The sequence below is a fragment of the Neovison vison genome, chromosome 1 (assembly GCF_020171115.1).
Source record: "Neovison vison isolate M4711 chromosome 1, ASM_NN_V1, whole genome shotgun sequence".
Lineage (NCBI taxonomy): Eukaryota > Metazoa > Chordata > Mammalia > Carnivora > Mustelidae > Neogale > Neogale vison.
Window position 1 is genome coordinate 222,595,757 of NC_058091.1, and position 21,672 is coordinate 222,617,428.

At 33.5% G+C, this 21,672-nt stretch overlaps 1 protein-coding gene across 1 annotated transcript in view; it reads left to right on the plus strand.

Moving 5' to 3' along the window:
• CENPK (centromere protein K) overlaps window positions 1-17,391 on the plus strand; it is a 36,921-nt gene extending 19,530 nt beyond the window's left edge. Inside the window, exons 6-10 of the mRNA XM_044268151.1 lie at window positions 9,421-9,503; window positions 9,601-9,699; window positions 10,240-10,372; window positions 16,349-16,402; window positions 17,019-17,391. Of these exons, the coding sequence (XP_044124086.1) occupies window positions 9,421-9,503; window positions 9,601-9,699; window positions 10,240-10,372; window positions 16,349-16,402; window positions 17,019-17,177 (528 nt within the window). The 3' untranslated portion in view covers window positions 17,178-17,391. The remainder of the gene's footprint in view (window positions 1-9,420; window positions 9,504-9,600; window positions 9,700-10,239; window positions 10,373-16,348; window positions 16,403-17,018) is intronic.
• The last annotated feature ends 4,281 nt before the right edge of the window (window positions 17,392-21,672 follow it).

The following is a 21,672-nucleotide window of genomic DNA, read 5'->3' on the forward strand; positions in this document are numbered from 1 at the left end:
TCTTTCTCTTCCTCTGTCAAATAAATAAATAAAATCTTTAAAAAAAAATAATGGGCACCTGGGTGACTCAGTTAAGTGTCTGACCCTTGATTTAAGCTCTTGTCATGATCTCAGAGTCATGAGATCTACCCCCATGTTAGGCTCCTCACCCACTCATTGGAGAGTCTGCCTGAGATTCTCTCTCTCTCCCTTTGCCCCTCCCCCTGCTTGTGCATGTGTGCTCACTCCTTCAAATAAACAAACAAATAAATAAATCTATGAAAAAAAAATAAAAAATAATAGAACATCAACTTAAGAAAAGTACTACTTCATACCCCCTTGACATTGCTAAAGTCAAAAGACAGACAATAACAAGTATTGGTGAAGATATGGAGAAATTAGAACATTGATAAACTGCTAATGGGAGAATAAAATAGTGAAGCCCCTTTGGAAAACAGTCTAGTAGTTCTTTGGAAGATGAAAGAGTTGCTATTTGAACAAGCAGTTTCACTCCCAGCTGTATACCATAGAGAAATGAAAATAAGTGTGTGTCCACACAAAAACTTAAACATGAATGTTCATAGCAACATTTTTCTTAATGGCCAAAAAGGTTAAACAACCCAAATATTCATCAACTGATGAATAGAGAAATGTGATATGCCTATACAGTGATGTACTATTGTCTAAAATAATGAATTACTTAATGTCATAATATAGGTGTATCTTGACAACATTGTGCTAAATGAAAGAAACCAGTCACAAAATATTGCATATTATATTATTTCACTTATATGCAATGTCTGTAATAGGCAAATTCATAGAGACAGAAAGTAGGTTGTTGCTTATTGATTAAGGCTGGATGATTGGAGAGGAGATAGTAACTGCTAATGGATACTGCTAACAGGTTTACTTTTGGGATGATGAAAATGTTCTAAAATAGATTGTGGTGATGTTTGTACAACTCTACAAGTACAGTAAAAATAACTGAATTATACACCTTAAATGGGTACTGTGTTGTATGTGAATTGTATCTCAATGAAGCTGTTATTTTGAAAAGGACAAATCAGAATAAGAGCCTTTCTAAATAAAAACATAATACCTGAAATAAACACAAAAATGTTGGTATTGATAATCATGGAAATCTCCTACAGAGTAAGGATGGCAAAAAAAGAAAACAACTGGAATAAGAGAAGATAGTAGAACTATAATATCAACTCAGAAGTACAAAATAAAACCAGCAGAGGTTCCAAAATTTAAAAAAACAAAAGAAAGAAAGAAAAGGGAAGGGAAGAAACCTAAATAATACATGAACATTTTCCAGAATGGAAAATAAAGATTCTTTTTCATATTGAAATGAACCACCAGATTTTCAGTATCATGAATTAAAAATGACATGACATAATGATGCATTGTAATTTTTCCCTTTGGTAGCAGTCCTTAGCTAGCAACTCTGGTTTGAACTGGCTGAAATTCTAACGGTGCAGTACCAGCATTGGCCTTAACATTCTGCTTTCATTTTAACTATTACAGATAAAAATAATAAAGAGATTGAATATTTAGCTTGTTTGTTTCTCTTGTTTGTTTCTTGTATTTTATATCTCCTTATGCATCCTGTCAGCCAACTTATGCATCCAGTCAGCCAACTGTCTGAGAAATTTTTCTGTCCATTTCTAAATTCCCACACTACTTCTGCTTATAAATATTGATCATGGTCCAGCTATTGTCTTCTATCTTTGTTGACTGGGTAAACATCAGGTGCCAGGTTCCTCATTCTCTGCCCCATTATCCTTCTTCTTCCCATAGAGTGCTTTCATTATGTTTTGGTGAGCCAGGGTCAGTATAGCAAAATCCCACTTTTGATACCAGCTGTTGTCAGGGTTTTCCCTAAGACCACTCTGATTTCGTGGATGTGCACACAGGAGTCAGAGAAGCAATTGTACTTATGGTTACAGTTCGTTATAGTGAGAAGATACAGATTAAAATGAGCAAGGAAAACACAGATAGGCTAAGCTTATAGTAATCTTTTCCCAGTGGAGTTGATAAATTTGTTTAATTCTCCTTGAAACTGAGTACACAACACGTACAAAGTATTGTCATGTAGGGAAGTTCACCTGGGACTTACCTAGAGTTTTTATCAGTAGTCAGTCACTATGCCTAAGGGGCTTCCTTGACTGACCTCTCCTACTCACACTTCAGCCCTCAGAGCAAAACTGCATTCACCATAAATCACATAGTTAGAATAAACTCTCTGATCAAACTTGTGACAGCTGTGGCTTGAACTCACAACACCAAGATCAAAGGTTGCATGCTCTACAGACTGAGCCATCCTAGCACCCTGTATAAACACTCCGATGAGACATAATATTCTAAGGCCTCAAAGCTCATCCTTTAGGTGTCCACAAGGGACCTGTCCTGAAAGCAGGCCCTTCTTGGTAATGTGCAGGTGTGCACCCTTGGATTGCTCAGTTAACTCTTTCCTGCACACTTTTTATTTTCTCTACAGTACCTTAAAAAAAAAAATAAGTTCCCAGTTTGATTAACTCTGTTTTGTCATTTTTTTTAAGGTTTGTGCTCAAATATAAGAAATATTTACCCAACTTAAGGTCACAAGTTTTTCTTGAGTGTTTTCTTTAAAAATTTCAAAGTTTCACATTTATGATCCAGTTTGAATTAATGTTTTTATATAGAATGAGTTAGTGATAAAGGTGTATTTTCTTCCTTCCTTTCTTTCTTTCTTTTTAAAAAAGATTTTATTTGTTTATTTGACCAACAGAGAACACAAGTAGGCAGAGAGGCAAGCAGAGGGAGAAAGGGGGAAGCAGGCTTCTGAGGAGCCCGATGGGGGGCTTGATCCTAGGACCTGGGTTCATGACCTGAGCTGAAGGCAGAGGCTTTAACCCACTGAGACACCCAGGGGCCCCAAAGCTGTATTTTCTTTCATATGAATACAACTGTGGGTATTCCAGTACAAACAGTTGAAAAAAATATATTTTTAAAAATTTCCTTTGCATGCTTATTGGCTGACCATATATGTATGGATCCATTTCCAGACTCCATTTGTTCTTCAGTCATGGTTATTTCTTTGCCTTTTTACTGTATTTCTGTCTTTAGATCAATACCATATTGTTTTATTTACTGAAGTTTTTAAGTCTTGAAACAAAATAGTATGAATTCTCTTTTTTGTTACTTATTGGAATTATTCTATATTTTTATATAGAGTTAGCTGGTCATTCAATCACATAAAAAGCTTACTGAATTTTGACTGAGATTCTATAGTTTAATTGGAGGAGAATTGACATCTTTAGCCCAGGGATCCATGAGACCTGTATGATCTCTGTATTTACTTAGGTCTCCATCTATTTAGTATTTTTAAGATTTATCTCATCAGTGTTTTATAATTCATTATATCAAAGGCTAAAAAAGAAAAAAAAGACATTTTACTGTTCCAGTGAATTCAGGAAGAATAAATAACAAAATTCAATATTAATTCTTTATTTTTTTTAATTTTTATTTTTTTAAGCAAACTATCCCGTATGTGAGACTTGAACTCATGACTCCAAGATCAAGATTCTCATACTCTACTGGTTGAGCAAGCCAAGCATCCCAATTCATGATTTTTTAAAAGACTTAAATTGTAATAGAGGTGTACAGGTCTTACACATTTTTGTCAAGTTCATCCCTTTGGTATTTCATATTTTTGATGCCATTAAAGTGGTATTCTTTTTTCACTTGTCAATTATTTAATCCTGATACATACAAATACAATTAATATTTATATATTGATCTTCTACTAGTGAGTCTGAAAAACCCCTTTATTCTAGTGACTTTTTTGTAGATGTTGTAGGATTTTCTACATAGCTAGTTATGTCATCTGAGATCAGAGGAAATTATATTTTATTCCTTTACAGCTGGATGCCTTTCATATCCTTCCTTCTTTTCTTCCTTCCTTCCTTCCCTTCCTTTCTTTCCTTCTCATGAGCAAGAGGGCAGAGGGACAGGGAGAGAGACTTTCTAGCAGACTCCACGCTGGGCACGGAGCTGGACTTGGGGTTGGATCTCACAGCCCTGAGATTGTGATCTGAGCTGAAACCAAGAATCAGGTGTTTAACTGACTGTGCCAGCTAGGTGCGCCTACATGCCTTTCGTATATTTTTCTTGGCTTATTGTACTGTTCTAGAACATTTATTTATTTTTTTTAGAGATTTATTTGAGAGCAAGAGGGTGCACTAGCAGAGGGAGAGGGAGAGAATCCCAAGGAGACTCCCCACTGAGTGCAGAGCCCAACACAGAGCTCAATCTCACAACACTGTGATCATGACCTGAGGAGAAATTGAGAGTCGGTGGCTTATCTGACTGAGCACCCAGGTGGCCATGGAACATTTAGTAACATACTTAATGAAAGTGGTGAGAATGGACATTTTTTCCCTTGTTCCTGACCTTCGTGGATAGCATTCACTCTTTCATCATTTAAGTGTGATGTTAGTAGTAGGTTTTTTATAGATTCGCTTAATTAAGGTGAGGAAATTACCTTCTATTATAATTTATGGAGTCTTTTTCCAAAATCATGAATTATTATTGAATTTTGTCATTTATTCTTCAAAATTCATTGAGAAGATTTTTTTTCTATTTTAGTCTATTGATATAAAAAATTACATTATTTTTAAAAACATGGGATATTATATTAGTTTCAGGTATACAATATAATGATTCAATAATTCTATACATGTTTTAGTCCTCTTCAAGATAAGTACACTCTTAATCCCCTTTATCTGTTTTCCCTATCGCTCCATACACCTCCTCTCTGGCAACCTAGTGTGTTCTCTATATTTTTTTTCTTTGTTCTTTAGTTTCTTAAATTTCACATTTAGGTGAAATCATATGGTTGTAGTCTTTCTCTGTCTGATGTCTTTTGCTTAGCATTATCCCCTCTAGATCCCTTCATAACTGTTTCAAATGGCAAGATGATAACAAATATATACCACATCTTTATCTGTCTATTGAAGGGCACTTAGGTTACTTTCAAATAAATCTTGGCTATTGTAAATAATGTTACAGTAAACATAGGGTTATATATATATATCTTTTCAAATTAATGTTTTTGTTTTCTTTGGGTAAATACCTAGTAGTAGACTTACTGGATCATATTGTGATTCTATTTTTAATTTTTTGAGGAACCTCCTTACTGTTTTCTACAGTGGCTGCGTCCATCTGCTTTCTCACCAATAGTGCTTAAAGATTCCTTTTTCTCTACATCCTTGCCAACTTTTGTATTTTCTTGTGTTTTTTATTATAACCATTCTGATAGTTATATAATGATACCGCACTGTGGTTTTAATTTGTATTTCCCTGATGATTAGTTATGTTGAGCACCTTCATGTGTTTGTTGGCCATCTGTATGTCCTCTGTTTTTTTGTTTTAAGATTTTATTTGGGAGAGAGAAAGCGAGCACGATAGGAGGCTGGGGGTGGCACAGAGGGAGAGGAACAAGCCTACATAGGGAGCCCAATGCAGGGCTTGATCCCAGGACCCCAGGACCCTGACCTGAGCCAAAGGCACACATCTAACCTACTGAGCCACCCAGGCACCCTGTGTGTTCTCTTTGGAAACACAGGTCCTCTGTCCAGTTTTAATTGGATTATTTATTTTTGTTGGTATTGAGTTGTATAAGTTCTTTATATAGTTGGATATGAACCCCTTATTAGAGCATTTCCAAAGATCTTCTCCCATTCAGTAAGGTTTTTTGATGGTTTCCTTTATATTTTGGTGTGGTCTCAGTAGTTTAATTTCCCTTTTGTTTTCCTTGTCAGAAGAGACATAGCCGGAAAAATATTTCTATGGCTGATGTCAATGAAATTTCTATGGTTGCCTGTGTTTTAGAAATTTGACGGTTTTAGGTCTTTCATTAAGGTGTTTAATCCATTTTGAGTTTATCTTCTGTATGGTATGAGAACGTGGCCCAATTTCATATCTTTGCATGTAGCTGTCCAGTCTTCCCATTCTTCTTCCCATTTGTTGAAGAAATGGTCTTTTTCCCATTGTATGTTCTTGCCTTCTTTGTTGTAGATTAATTGACCATAACAGCATGGATTTACTTCTGGACTCTATATTCTGTTCCATTGATCTATGTATCTGTTTTTGTGCTATGCCGTACTGTTTTGATTACTACAGCTTTATAGTACATCTTGAAATCTGGGATTGTGAAACCTCTAGCTTTTGTTTGTTTACAATATTGTTTTGGCTATTTGGGGTTTTTTGGGGTTCAAAAAATTGAATTGAATTTGGGGTTCAAAAAATTGAATTCCTAAGAAATTAGGATGATTTGTCCGAGTTCTGTGAAAACTGCTGTTGGTATTTTCATAGGGATTGTGTAAATCAAATTCAATCAAAAAATTGAATTGAATTTGGGGTTCAAAAAATTGAATTCCTAAGAAATTAGGATGATTTGTCCGAATTCTGTGAAAACTGCCATTGGTATTTTCATAGGGATTGTGTAAATCTGTAGATTGCTTTGAATAGTATAGACATTTTTTTTTAACAATATTGATTTTTCCTAGAAGAAACTTTTTTTTTTTTTTAAGATTTTATTTATTTTTTTGACAGAGAGAGATCACAAGTAGTTAGAGAGGCAGGCAGAGAGGAAGGGAAGCAGGCTCCCCGCTGAACAGAGAGCCCGATGCGGGGCTCGATCCCAGGATCCTGGGCTCATGACCCGAGCTGAAGGCAGAGGATTTAACCTACTGAGCTACCCAGGTGCCCCGCTAGAAGAGACTCTTAATCTCAGGAAGCAAACTGAGGGTTGCTGGAGTGGAGGGGGATGGAAGGGATGGGGTGGCTGGGTGATGGACATTGGGGACAATATGTACTATGGTGAGCACTGTGAATTGTGTAACATCGATGAATCACAGATCTGTACTTCTGAAACAAGTAATATATGTTAATAAAAAATAAAAAATTTTGGTTTTTTCTGTCCATGAGCATACAATACCTCTCCATTTGTTTGTGTCATTTTAAATTTCTTTCCTCATTGCTTTATAGTTTTTGGAGTATAGATCTTTCACCTCCTTGATTAAGTTTATTCTTAGGTATTTTATTGTTTTTGGATTTTGGATTAGATTGTTTTCTTAATTTTTCTTTCTACCACTTCATTATGAATGTATAGATATGCAGCGGTTGCTGTATATTAATTTTATATGATGACTATGCAAATTAATTGACTTATTATATTAGTACACTGATTTTTTGAAAAATTATATTATCTGCTTAACCATATATTCTTAGGGTAAACCCACTTTGCTTAATCTTTTTTGTTTATTGATGGATTTCATTTAGTAAAACTTTATTAAGATTTTCTGTGTCTATGTTAATGAGAGATAGTAATCTGTGGTTTTCTTTTCTTGTGACATCTTGGTCAGACTTTGGTATCAGGCCTAACAAAATGAGTTGAGAAGTATTCTCTTTTCAAAAGAGTTTGTATAGAGTAAGTATTATTTATTCCTTAAATGTTTGTTAGAATTCACAGATGAAGCCATCTAGGCCTAGAGTTTTCTTTGTGGGAAAATTTCTTGCCACAAATTCAGTTTTTTTATGGCTAGTTAGGTTTTTCTCTGAATAAGTGGTGGTTTGTGTCTTTTAAAGAGTTTGTCCATCTCCTCTAATTTGTTATATTTATTCAGTTTGTTCTTAATATTCCCGTATTATCATTTCAATGTTTATAGTATACATGTAACCTCTCTCATTCCTAATGCTATTAATTTTTGTTCTTTTTTCCTGTTGTGATTAGTGTGGGTAATTATGATGACCACCTCAAAGAATCAGCTTTGGGTTTCATTGATTGGGTTTCATTGACTCCTCACCCCCAATTTTCTTCTTGTTTGTCTTACTTTTTATTCAATATACTTTTATATTTTATTTGTTCTTTTTCTTATGATGGAAGCTGTCCTTAATTTGAGAGCTTTTGTTTTTTTCTTTTTTTAAGAATTTATTTATTTATTTGAGAGAGAGAGAGCATGAGCAGGAGGAGGAGTAGAGGGAGAAGCAGACTGATGAGCTGATGGGATGGGGGGGAGAGCTCCATCCCAGGATCCTGTGATCATGACCTGAACAGAAGGCAGATGCTTGAGGGACTGAAGTACCCAGCTGCCCCAAGAGCTTTTGTTTCTCTAATATAGGCTTTTATTGCTGTACATTTCATCCGAGTACTGCTTTTGCTTCACCCCAGAAATTGTTATTTTGTTTTTATTTTCAAGTAGTTGCATAATCATTTTTTTTCTCATAGATTACTTGTTTGACTCATGGATTTTTTAGAAGTATGTTTTTAATGTTTAAGTGTTTGCAGATTTTCCAGTTACCTTTCTATTATTTATTTTTAATTTAATTATATTGTTAGTTCATATTTAATATAATATCAGTGTGGTTGCTCTGAAATCTTTGTACTTGATTTTTCTTTCCTATTTGTATTACCTTTTCTCTGTTTCTGTTTTCCTCTTTCCAATTTCTTGACTTGTGTAGTTTTGAAAATCATCCTATTTTATTTATACTATTGGTTTACTGATTAGTCCCCCCCCTTTTTTGTGGTTGCTATAAGGTTTATGATATACATCTTTAAATTATCACTGATTTAGATGTGTAAAAAGCTAATGGAAACCCTTGATATCAGAAGAAAGGAATATTAGCTAATATGTTCTAGAAACAAAAAGATACTAGAAAAAACTCCAGATGTTATTGTAATTTTCTATAGCCCCACAGTCTTCTTTGATGTTTCTCAAATACGTCATACATGCTCTTGCCTCAGTGCATTTGTACCTACAGTTTTCTCTGCTTGGAACATTCTTTTGCTAGAAATGGTCATGTCTTATCTCATGTCTTCTTTATCTACTGCTCTACTGTTAAGCTGATCAGAGAGATCTCTCTATGTCATACTACCCAAAAGAGCCATTCCTATTCCTCATGTCTGTCTGTGTTCCTATTTTGACTTATTTTTCTTCATGATACTGATCACTTACTGGAGTTATATATTTGTTTGTCTCAGTTCTCCTCTTTGTTTATCTTTGAATTCCTGACTCCTTCAACAATGCCTGGTAGTCTATGATCAATATATATTTGTTAAATGAATGATAATCATTTGTGTCTGCTTTTGTATAGTTTCCTTAGAAAAGAGACCTAATCTAACTGATTACTGAAAACTTATTTTTTAATCATCTTTCAGTATCAAATTAAAATGTATTGCTCAAAACTACTTCTTCCGTTTTTGAATTTAACAAATGAAATGTTACAAAGAACCTAGTATCTGCTGTATATTTTCCTTTCAGGCTTACTGGTGGGCTTTTTTGCTTTTGATTTCTGACTATCTGTCCTAAACAATTAATGTAAATTTTACTCTCATTAAAAAATATAACTATTTATAGGATTATAGATTAAACAATTTGAATTATTTTGTTCTAGTTCCAAAAATTGAGACATGATCTTGAATTGGTACTCTCTACTATTCAATCAAAGAATGAAAAGTTAAAGGAAGACTTGGAAAGGTATAACTATATTATATTACCTTTAATCACTGGTATATATTGAATTGGTATTAATGTTTTATTTGACTGTGTTGGTATTGTTTTTCCATGTTTAAAGGGAACAACAGTGGTTTGATGAACAACAACAGATACTGGAATCTCTTAATGTACTACACAATGAATTGAAACATCAGGTTTTGATATTTTCTGAATCCAGGTATTTGTATTCTAATTTTTTGAAATAGGAAAAAGTTATTTTTTTATGTTACATGAAAAGAAGGGAAATTTTACTAGAAATTGTGAATTTTACTTTAACTTTTGCTTGTTGTTAGTTACATGACATTTGATTAATGACTTGATGGATAGTTTCCCTGCATGTTAAATAGAAAGTTTTGCTTACTTTTTTTTTTTTTTAAGATTTTATTTATTTGTCAGAGAGAAAGGGACAGAAAGAGCCCATTAGTAGTGGGAGGAGCAGGAGTAGCTGCAGAGACACAGGAGAATGGAGCATGGAGCATGGAGCCTGATGCAGAACATGATCCCAGGCTTCTGGGATCATGACCTGAGCTGAAGGCAGACGCTTAACCCACTGAGCCATGCGGTGGTCCTGAGATTTATACTTTCATAAAGCTAGTCATTTCGTTTGAACAAATGAAGTTTGAACAAAGTGTTTAATCAACTTCATGAGTTACCAGTTACATATATTTATGTATTTTATCAGTAAAATATTTCTTTTAATTTTTAAAATATCTATTAGAATCTTTGGTGAGCTGAAAACTAAAATGCATGATATAAAAGAATATAAGGAGAAGCTCTTGGTTACCTTGGGTGAGTTTCTGGAAGATCATTTTCCTCTGCCTGATAGAAATGTTAAAAAGAAAAAGAAAAAGGTAAGTTTTAGAGTACACATTCATTTAGATATTTATATATGATACTGTTTCACATAAGTTCAAATGTAAATTTTCTGATAAATTTTTGTAAGTTTATTATATACATTTCAAAGAAACACATAGATACATGTACAGAAATATTTCATATTATAATATTGATTGAAAATATTATAATTCTAGGATGCTCACAATTTATTGTTAAATGGATAAAACATAGCTAACTAAATTTTATGAGTCTAATATGTAATCACTAATACAAAAAATGTAATAGTGCCTACGTCTGGGAGCTAGGATTTTAGGTGAGATTTGTTTTTGTTTTTGTTTTTACTCTTTTCCAAATTTTCCATGGCGAGCATGTGTAAATTTTTAAAATCAAAAGATAGCTGTTAGTTATTGTAAGTAGAATATTTTACTAGTAGTTATGATGGAAAAAAATTTTTCTACAAAAGTTAGAAATTATTTTATTTGGTGACACAAGATTGGGAACAACTACTTTAATTCCTTTTTAAAAAACAGTATATAGTATAAATAAATAGAACTTGTGGAAGTAGAGTAGGCATTGAAACCAGCACCAGAATACTCTTTCTAAAAATGTGTATTTTAATCATTTTTCAACATAAAGCTGATGGCTCCCTACTGGATGAAGGCTATAAAGTATAGAGTAATGGATTTGACTGTCTATCTCTTTAGCCTCCTGTCCAACCATTCTTTATTCATCTCTTGCATGAATCTGTTCAACTATACACTCTAGTCCCAGCAAGTATGCAATGACCTGTCTCTTTTCGTGCCTTATACGTTTTATTCCATCAGCTTACAAAACACTTCCTATCTGATGAGGTTAGCAAATTCTTACTTAAGAATCAAACATCATCTTTTGCATGAAGTATTTTTTTAGACTTATTTATTTATTAGAGAGTGTGTGGCAGTGGGAGGGGGAGGGGGAGAGGGAGAGGGAGAGAGAAACTTAAGCAATCTTCTGGCAGAGCGTGGAGCCTGACATGGGGCCTTGATCTCATGACCCTGGGATCAAACCTGAGCCGAAAACCAAGAGCTGGATGCTTTGAGTGTCTGAACGGCTCAGTTGGTTAAGCATCTCCCTTTGGCTCAGGTCATGATCCCAGAGTCCTGGGATCGGACCCCACATCATGCTCCCTGCTCCTCTGGGAATATGCCCTTTCCTTCTCTCTCTCAAATAAAAAAAAAAAAAAAAAAAAAGAGTTGGACACGACTGCGTGACTCAGGCATGCTCCTGTGTGAAGTATTAAGTGAAGTTTATGTGCCATTTTATTACCATTTGTCACAGGATTTTGTAGTGATCATTTATGTCTATCTCTCTGTTCACCCACCATGCACTCTGAGCTCCTTGATGTGTTGATTTCATCTTTGTAGGTCTATTATCTTGCATATGTATTATAGTACCTTCTGAGTTCATATTTATTCAATGACTATGAGTATACTAGGAAAAGGATTTTCTTATAATCTGTATTTGTTTTCTTATAATCTGTATTTGTTATTCTTCCCTTTCTTCATTGTAACTATTAGGAGGCTTTACATATTTTATGGACTATGTCTCCCATTCTATCCATTGTTATTTATACACCTTGTTCATTTCTAAAATTATTGACAGCCTTCTGTTAACCATTTCATTAAGTTCAGAATTCCCTACCTCTTAATGATCATAATCCTACAATAACTCAGTGATATTTTCTGATTCCAGTCTTGCCTTCAACATTTTTTTAAAATTTCTCTAACTTCTCCATTAATAGAACCAGAGGATTTGAGGGATTCTAAAAGGGAATCATTGATCACCAGAAGCCATCATGGATTTGTTAAGTCGTATTTAATAAACTTACTTTTTTTTTTAAAGATTTTATTTATTTATTTGACAGAGAGAGATCACAAGTAGGCAGAGAGGCAGGCAGAGAGAGAGGAGGAACAGGCTCCCTGCTGAGTAGAGAGCCCGATGCGGGGCTCGATCCCAGGACCCTGAGATCATGACCTGAGCCGAAGGCAGAGGCTTAACCCACTGAGCCACCCAGGCGCCCATAAGCTCACTTTTTTTTAAATGAAGTATATGATCTGTTGATACATGTTATAAAATGATAGATTACGTTCTCTCTCTTTTTTTTTTTTCTCTTTCTCTGTCAAGCAGTAATACTGGATGTATTAACTGACTCAATCTGCCTTAATAAAATACTACAGATTAAATGGTTTCAATGAAAGATTTTATTTTCTCACTGTTCTGGAAGCTGTAAGTCCAAGGTCAAATGTCACTTGGGTTGGTTTCTGCTAAGGCCTTTTTTCCTGGACAACCATTTCTTGCTGTTGTCCTCATGTGGCCTTTTCTCTGAGAATAGAGTGTTCTCTGGTGTCTCTTTTTCTTAGAAAGACACCTGTCCAGCTGGATTAGGATACCACCATTATGATCACATTTAACTTTAATTACTTCTTTAAGGGCTTCATCTCCAAATGCAGTCACCATAGAGGATGAGACATGAACTTATGAATTTTGAAAGGCACAGTTCCATCCATAACACTGGGCTTTATCATTCAAAGATACGTACAAAAAGAAAAATCTTGAATCCCTTCACCACATCATTAACATTAGGTGAACATTCTAGGACCCCAAGACCATGACCTGAGCCCAAGATACCCAGGTGCCCCCAGATCAATGTAGTTTTGTATAGGCCAGTATAAAATAAGTATTACATGTAATTTTACTGAATTTGATAGAAAAATGAGTGAGGATGATTTATTTAACTCAGATAAATATTTTTTTGCTTCAAATGATTTTAATTCTGGAGAGATCCCTAATATAGAGAAAACAAATTATGAAAAACATTATAAAAAATTATAATATGCTTTTAAATTTCATCTTTCAATTTTAGACAGCATTCATTGACTCCCTGCTATGAAAGATGAGGAAATTAACGTTCTTCCTCCTATATCTTCATTACAATTTGTGTTATTTATTTTAATTTTTGGCAGGTTTATAGCATTTTTATTCTGTATTATATTGGATTAGATGTATTGATTTTATATTGTATTGGATGCTATGCTTATCATCTTTTAACATTTGAGTTTTTAATTTTAACTAGTTTGATTTGATGGATTTCTTTGATAAGTAAATTGTTCAAGTAGAATTCCTGGGCATTTTATTTCTGAGGTTCTTGAATGATGAAAATACTTTGTTTGCTTTTATAGTCAAAGGATATTTTCAGCACATTAAAAAAAAAATTAAGATCTGGTAGGGACTGCTCCATTCTTCTGAAATAGAATGTGCTGTGGAGTTCTGAGGTAAGCCTTAGATACCTCAAGTACATATCTGAAGAGTTCTTTGTCTTTGAACTTCAGTAATTTAACAGAGATACATCACAATGTTGATCATTCATTATTAGTTTTACTTTGAAGTTGGCATTGTTTTTAGGGACAGATTTAGGTTACATTTCATTTCATGGAAATTTTATTTTATTATGTCATACTGTTTTTTGTATCTTTTTTTTTTAACATATAAAATATTATTTGCTCCAGGGGTACAGGCTGTTTTTCATATCTTTATGTTGAAACATTTTTTTTCTTGGTTTGCTCTCATTATATTTTTCCTCTGCTTTTTCTTTGTCTCAAACATTTATATTTTAATCTGTGCTTTGTAGCTGCTTATTTCCGTATCAGTTCTTTAATTCTGTTTTCATCACTACTGAAAGCTGCTTTTTTTAACCACTCCTATTTAGTAAGGTATTAGAGGTCAGGAGATTTTGAGATCCAGTTTTACTATCTTTACTCAGGAATCACATTTATTTTTACTCTTTCTTTAGTATATTTGTACTTACATAAGAGTTTAATTTTTTTAATTAAGATTTTACTTATTTATTTACTTGAGAGAGGGTGAGAGAGAGAGAGAGAGAGAGAGCATGAGCGGATGAAGGGCAGAGGGAGAAGCAGACTCCCCACAGAGCAGGGAGCCCAATGTGGGATACAATCCTGATCCAGGGTCTGAGCCCAATGCAGGGTCTGAGCCCAATGTGGGGTGGGAGCCCAGGAGTCCAAAATCATGACCTGAGTAGAAGGCAGATGGTTAACCAACAGAGCCACCAGGGGCCCCTACATAAGACTTTATAAGGACTCCCCAGTAATCTTTGACTGGCATGGGAAAATACTAGTCATCATTATAGTAGGTGACTTTGTAATTAATTACATGTCTGAACTCAAGCTGCTGATTAGAATTAGTATTATCTTGGAAGGAGATTTCTAGCAGACCCCCTTTAGATCCTTGTCCTCTTGATTTTTTTTGTTGTTGTTTTTGGTTTTATTTTGTTTTTGTTTTTGTTTTTTGTTTTTTGTGGTTTTTTTTGTTTTGTTTTGGTTTGGTTTTTTTTGTACAATGAGGTGTTTATGTTAAAGCATAGGGACAGGACCTGTGGGTATGAAGAGACGTCCTATGAAATATTTTTATTTTATTTTTTATTTTATTTTTTTTAAGATTTTATTTATTTATCTGACAGAGAGAGATCACAAGTAGGCAGAGAGGCAGGCAGAGAGAGAGGGGGGAAGCAGGCTCCCCACTGAGCAGAGAGCCTGATACAAGGCTTGATCCCAGGACCCTGAGATCACAAACCAAGCCAAAGGCAGAGGCCTAACCCACTAAGCCACCCAGGTGCCCCGAGATGTCCTATGGAATATTTTTTTTTTTAAAGATTTTATTTATTTATTTGACAGAGAGAAATCACAAGTAGATGGAGAGGCAGGCAGAGAGAGAGAGGGAAGCAGGCTCCCTGTTGAGCAGAGAGCCCGATGCGGGACTCCATCCCAGGACCCTGAGATCATTACCTGAGCCGAAGGCAGCGGCTTAACCCACTGAGCCACCCAGGCTCCCCTCCTATGGAATATTTTTAATAGGAGTTTATATAAATAGGTAGAAGGCATGGTGATGAAAACTTGCAAATGATAAGGAACTAAGGGAGCTAGATAGTAAATATACTTGATGACAGAATTAGGACTGTATTTTTCAGTTGGCTGGAACTAGGCCAAATAAAATGGGGATAATATTTAGTGGAGGTACTTAGATATCTTTCTTGGTTTTAAAACACTGAAGAATGAAGGAAACCTGTCTTAGCTAGATGTATGAAAGAAGCTTGGGCATTTTAGATAATAGCAGGGCAAAATAGATGTACAAAAGCTGATGAGTAAATGTGATGAATAAAATTCCAGCACCTGTAAGTATGGAAGTGAATCTTCCTTTTCATCTTTGCTCTTTAAATCACACTTGTATCATGTGGAGACTGGATTGAAAAAGAAAAAACAAGATAAATTAAACACATTTAGAGAACACCCATGATATGAGGGGCTGCAAGGCTATGGCTTATGAAAAATAATTGAAGGAACTAATGGCGAAAACTCAGGGCTCATAATGCCTGTTTTCAAATATTTGAGGGGTTCTTGGATGGGATTGGAATGGGATTTATTCTCGGCATTCCAAGGAAAAAGGAAGCAGTGAGTTGATTTAACATTAGGAACTGTCAAGAACTATTGAAAGTTGAACAAGGCTCCCTGCGAAGGAAGTTTCCTGTCTTGAAGCTGTATAAATACCATTTGGAATGCCATTTGTTTGAGATATTTTGATTGGAGAGTTCAAACATTAGACTTTCGATAACATGAATATATATATTACATATAATATAATTTATCCATTATATATTTGTAGATAGTTTGAATTGTGTATCTTCTTGTAATTGCAAAAGATTTCAGTCTCTTAGAGGTTGTTTGAACTTTGTTTTTATGAACCTGTTTAATACAAGCAGATTGTTTACTTTCAGAATTTTTTAAAAATCACCTAATTAAAAATATTTGGTTTTGGTATACTTGGTACCATAGCAGTTAAGAAATATTACATTTAAAAATTTTTTTGATAACTGTAGTTTAATCTGCCATTGGCAGAATTAAGTTGTTAATTTTTTGTTATTCACATTTCTGTCAAAGAAAAACATTCAAGAATCAACTGTACAGCTGATAACACTGCATGAAATGTTAGAGGTAAGTGTTTTGTGTAGTTGTTTTGTCTTCAAGATTTCTTTTAATTAGTGATTTCTGAAAGATTATACACAGGGTCAAAGCAGAAAATACTGCATAAGTTCTTAAGTATACTAAAGTTTATTAAATATATTTATATTAATTTATCTTCAGTATAAGACTAGGTCTGTTTTTTATACCTTACTAGAAGGAATATTGTCATTTTTTAAAAGAACACAAAATTGGGGACGAGCCCTTAATCATATTCCCAAGATTATTACTTTAAAAAAAATTTTATGATGTTATTTAGTATTTACACAGTGAAACCCTATGCTTTTTACATGGATGGAATCTTTAGTTGGCATCTCTATTCTATCTGAACTACATGTTTGAGTTTAAGGTTTCTTTCCACAAAGTTGCAGAAACTTGTTCACAGTTTTAAATATGTTTCCATTTATTAATATCTGTAGTTTTTTTAAAGAAAGAAAATTATTTAAGTTAATACACAGAAATTATAACAAGCAATTATTCAAAATGAAAAGAGATTAACATTCTTTGGTAAACAAATTTTTAATGTTTTATTATAAGTGTATCACTTTTTTACTAAGTATGGTATATCTTAAACGATATTTTTTCCTAGATTCTTTTAAATAGGTTATTTGATGTTCCACATGATCCATATGTCAAAATTAGTGATTCTTTTTGGCCACCTTATGTTGAGCTGCTCCTTCGTAATGGAATTGCCTTGAGACATCCAGAAGATCCAACCCGAATAAGATTAGAAGCCTTTCATCAGTAAAAGATGGTCTCTTTTTTACAGTACTTAACGAATCTTGTCATTTAAGGATAATAGAAACACTGAGGATTTACTTGGATAAAGAACATTATTTGCAAATCAAAGTACATAGTCCCTCTTCCTTTTATCCATAAAATGGTATGTGCCATCTACTATTCATTTATAAATGGTTCTTTCAATTCAGTCAGTGCTTTGGTGTTTTCAACCGTATGGAAAAGAATGCAAGTAAAAACTATTCTAGACTTAATTATTCTAAAAATTTTGATATACCTTCTGCAGTATTCTTTGGGAAATTATTTGTTAATTTATAATATTGCTTGTGTAATTTTTTCCTTTTGAAATTTATGACAAGTTATTTTACGCATTTTGCGTTCCATTTGGTGCTTATATCTTTAAATTTAGGAATTATAATGGAAAGTCCATGTAATTTGCAGGTAGTTTTTAAATTGAGAATATCTGATGTAGATGGAGTACATAATTTAAAAGTATATAGTCCTTCTGTTCCATAAATCCTGCCTTATTTCTGGATTTGTTAAAAATTGGAACAGAAAAAACTAATGGGTTAGGTAAAGTGAAAACTATATTTTAGTATGTATTATATAATAAGCAATACTATATATTAAATCATTCTTGATTCTGTTATTGTTAACAAAAATTGTGTTCATAAAATGTTGTTGTTGTTAATTCTCCATTACCTTTCTATAAATAAAATTCTCTTATCTAAAAATCTCTAGCTTTTCTGGTGATGTGGCAGGATATTATAATAAATTAATTAAATAGATTTTTTCATAGGTTAAAAAATGAGGATATTATAAGACTCATTCAAGATTATAAACAAGCTAAACTAGAGAATTCCAAATCCTTTTAGTATCATTAGTTTTCTAAGAGGACTTAGTATGTACTTTTATATTTGAAAAAGCTTCCTAATATTTATCATCCATAATTCTTTCTTACCTTACTTTAATTTTTTTTAAGTAAGCAAATACTATTCTGAGTATATCTTATCCCTTTTAGAGAAAATACAAATACTGTTACATTTCAGAGAATGTTAAGTTCTTTTATGGGAAGATGACATATAAAGTACCTTGCTAGCATACTCCAATTCAGGTCAAAGGAATGAGTATCTTTTAAGTTCTTGAAGTTACTGAAGAAGGTAGAAATGGTTTAGTTGGCATAAACCTGACAATAATTCTACAAAGTAGGTAGTACTGTTGTCCATGAACTTCTTTGTGTTGCAAATTACAGAAAGAAATAGATAAAGCAGTAAACATCTTGCTTTATTGGGTGAGTCTTCATTTCACATTTTACTCATAAAGATAATGGTTAGAATCTTTTGAGTCTAGTATCTTATAGAAGACATTTAAGAAAACTATAATGATTACATCCTATTTCTTCTTATAGACTTCTTACATAGCAAGATTATTTGCCCACTTTTGAGCTCAATTATAAACAAAGTAAGTTAGAGTAGAATTAGTCTTGATTTATATTCCATCTCAGCTTAGTTCTTGTAAGCTTTCTGTGGTTTTGAGAATATTAGAGAAAATGTTTCCAAGTTCTGAGGACCTTTATGTATTTTCAGTTTCATTGCTTTAAGATAATTACTGAAATCTATTAAGACTTAGAATTGCTTTTTATTTTACTGACTCTTAAATATGATCATGCAAAATATCAGAGAGTAATACCACATTCTAACTTTCCCACAGCATATGGTGATGTTAGCTTAATTTAAAAACAAAAAATTGTTTTAGTCTACCAGAAAATATATTTAACTTTGTTATTGGTTGATGTGTATGTATGGACTGATTTGGAAGAAATTATATCTCTATTTGGTTGATAATTCAATCCATTTGAATATGACTCATTGAGACTTCAGTTTTATATGGTTGTACAACTGTATTAACATTCCTGATACCCTATTGTCTTTAATTTTCTGTTGTATTTGTTTAGCTAACTATTAGTTCTTTTTTCACTCTAACATATATTTGGATCAGATGTTTCTAAATAACATTTTTGCACATCAACACTTTGAAATCAAGACACTTGATCTTATTAATGTGTTAAAAAATAAGCATATATATTACATAACACAAAATGTTTCTTAATATATTGACAACTATTTCACTATGATTTTTTAAACTAGGTATAATTGACATACATTTTATTAGTTTCAGGTACACAACATAATGATTTTTTTTGTATATATTGCAAAATGACCACCACAACATCTGTCATCATAGTTAACAAATTTTTTTTTTACTTGTGATGAGAACTTTTAAGATCTATTCTCTTTGCAAGTTTCAAATATGCAGTACAGTATTAACTATAGTCCTCATGCTGTAAATGACTTCTTTATTTTATTTTATTTTATTTATTTTAATTATGTTAGCATACAGTACATCATTCGTTCTTGATGTAGTATTCCACAACTCATTGTTTGGGATAACACTCAGTGCTCCAGGTAATACATGCCCTCCTTACTACCCATCACTGGGCTAACCTATTCCCACTGCTCCAAAACCCTCAGTTTGTTTCCCAGAGTCCATAGTCTCATGATTTGTCTCCCCCTCCGATTCTCCCCAATTCATTTTTCTCTTCCTCCTCCTAATGTCCTCCATGCTATTCCTTATGTTCCACAAATAAGTAAAACCATATGATAATGGGCTTTCTCTGCTTGACTTATTTCACTTAGCATAATCTTCTCCAGTTCCGTCCATGTTGGATATTCATCCTTTCTGATGGCTGAGTAATATTCCATTGTATATATGACCATATCTCCTTTATCCATTTGTTTGTTGAAGGGCATCTCGGCTCTTTCCATAGTTTGACTATTGTGGACATTCCTGCTATGAACATTGGGGTGCATGTGGCCCTTCTTTTCACTACATTTATATTTTTGGGGTAGACTTCTTTATTTTATAACTGTAAGTTTGTACCTTTTGACCCACTTTACTCATTCTGCCTACTTTCTACCCCACCCCTGCCTCTGGGAATGACCAATCTGTTGCTTTGTATCTATAAGCTTGTTTTATTGTTTTTAGATTACACATATAGGTGAGTGAGATCATATGACCTATGACTTTTTCATTTAACTTAATGCTCTCAAGGTCCATCCTTGTCACAAATGGTGAATTCCATTCATTTTTATAGATGAATAATATTCCATTGTATTTATATGCTACCTTTTCTTTATCTCTTCATCCACTGATGGATCCTTAGATTTCTTCCATATCTGGGCTATTGTCAATAATGCTTAAGTGAACATGGCGTTGAATATCTTTTTGAGTTAGTGCTTTCATTAGTTTGCTTCTTTGTTGTTTTTACCAAGAATTATACTTTTCAATTCTATAGAACATCCTTTATTTGAAAGTGAAATTAAGTTAATGATAAGTGTATATTGTAAACTCTAGGGCAATCACTAAGAATATTTTCAGTATAATTGATATGCTAAGACAGGAGAAAAAATAGAATCACGTAAAATCTCTCCATTAAAACTAGAGAAGACAAAAATGGAAAACAAAGGGAACAAAACTGGGGCGCCTGGGTGGCTCAGGGGGTTAAAGCCTCTGCCTTCAGCTCAGGTCATGATCCCAGGGTCCTGGGATCGAGCCCCGCATCGGGCTCTCTGCTCAAGCAGGGAGCCTGCTTCCCCCTCTCTCTCTGCCTGCCTCTCTACCTACTTGTGATCTCTGTCTGTCAAATAAATAAATAAAACCTTAAAAAAAAAAAGGAAAACAAAGGGAACAAAAGCAATGAATAGAAAATGGTAACAAATATGGTATTACTTCAGATAATAATTATTTAATAATCATTTTGAATGTGCATGGACGAAATACACCAATTCAGGAAAGACTGTCAAAGTGGTTAAAAATAGAAGACTCAAGACTCTGTTTTCTGCAAGAAACCCATCTGAAATATAAGGATTCAGATCAAAAATAAAGGGACGGAGAAAGATATGCCATGCTAACATTAATCAAAAGAAACCTGGACTTAGCTACATTAATTTGAAAAAAACAGAATTCAAAGCAAGGAAAATGATACGGGATTACAAGGAACTTTGCATACTGATAAAGCTATCAGTTCTCCAAAAAGACGTAATAATCTTTAATGTGTATGCATCTAACTTATCAGAATATATAAGTCAAAAACTAATAGAACTGCAAGAAGAAATGGATGAATTCACAGTTATTGTTGGAGACTTCAACATTCCTCTATCAATAATTACAGATCCAGCAGGCAGAAAACCAGTAAGGATATAGTTTAAGTGAACAGCACCATCAAACAACTCGATCTAATTGACATTTATAGGGTAGTAATCCAGCAATAGCAGAATACACATTCTTTTCATGTGCACATGGAACATTTTACTAAGACCACATTCTGCATCACCAATAAATTTCTAAAAGAAGACTACAAATTATGCTTTCGGACTACAATGGAACTAAACTATAAATCAATAACAGGAAGATAACTGGAAAAATCCCAAAATATTTTGAGATTA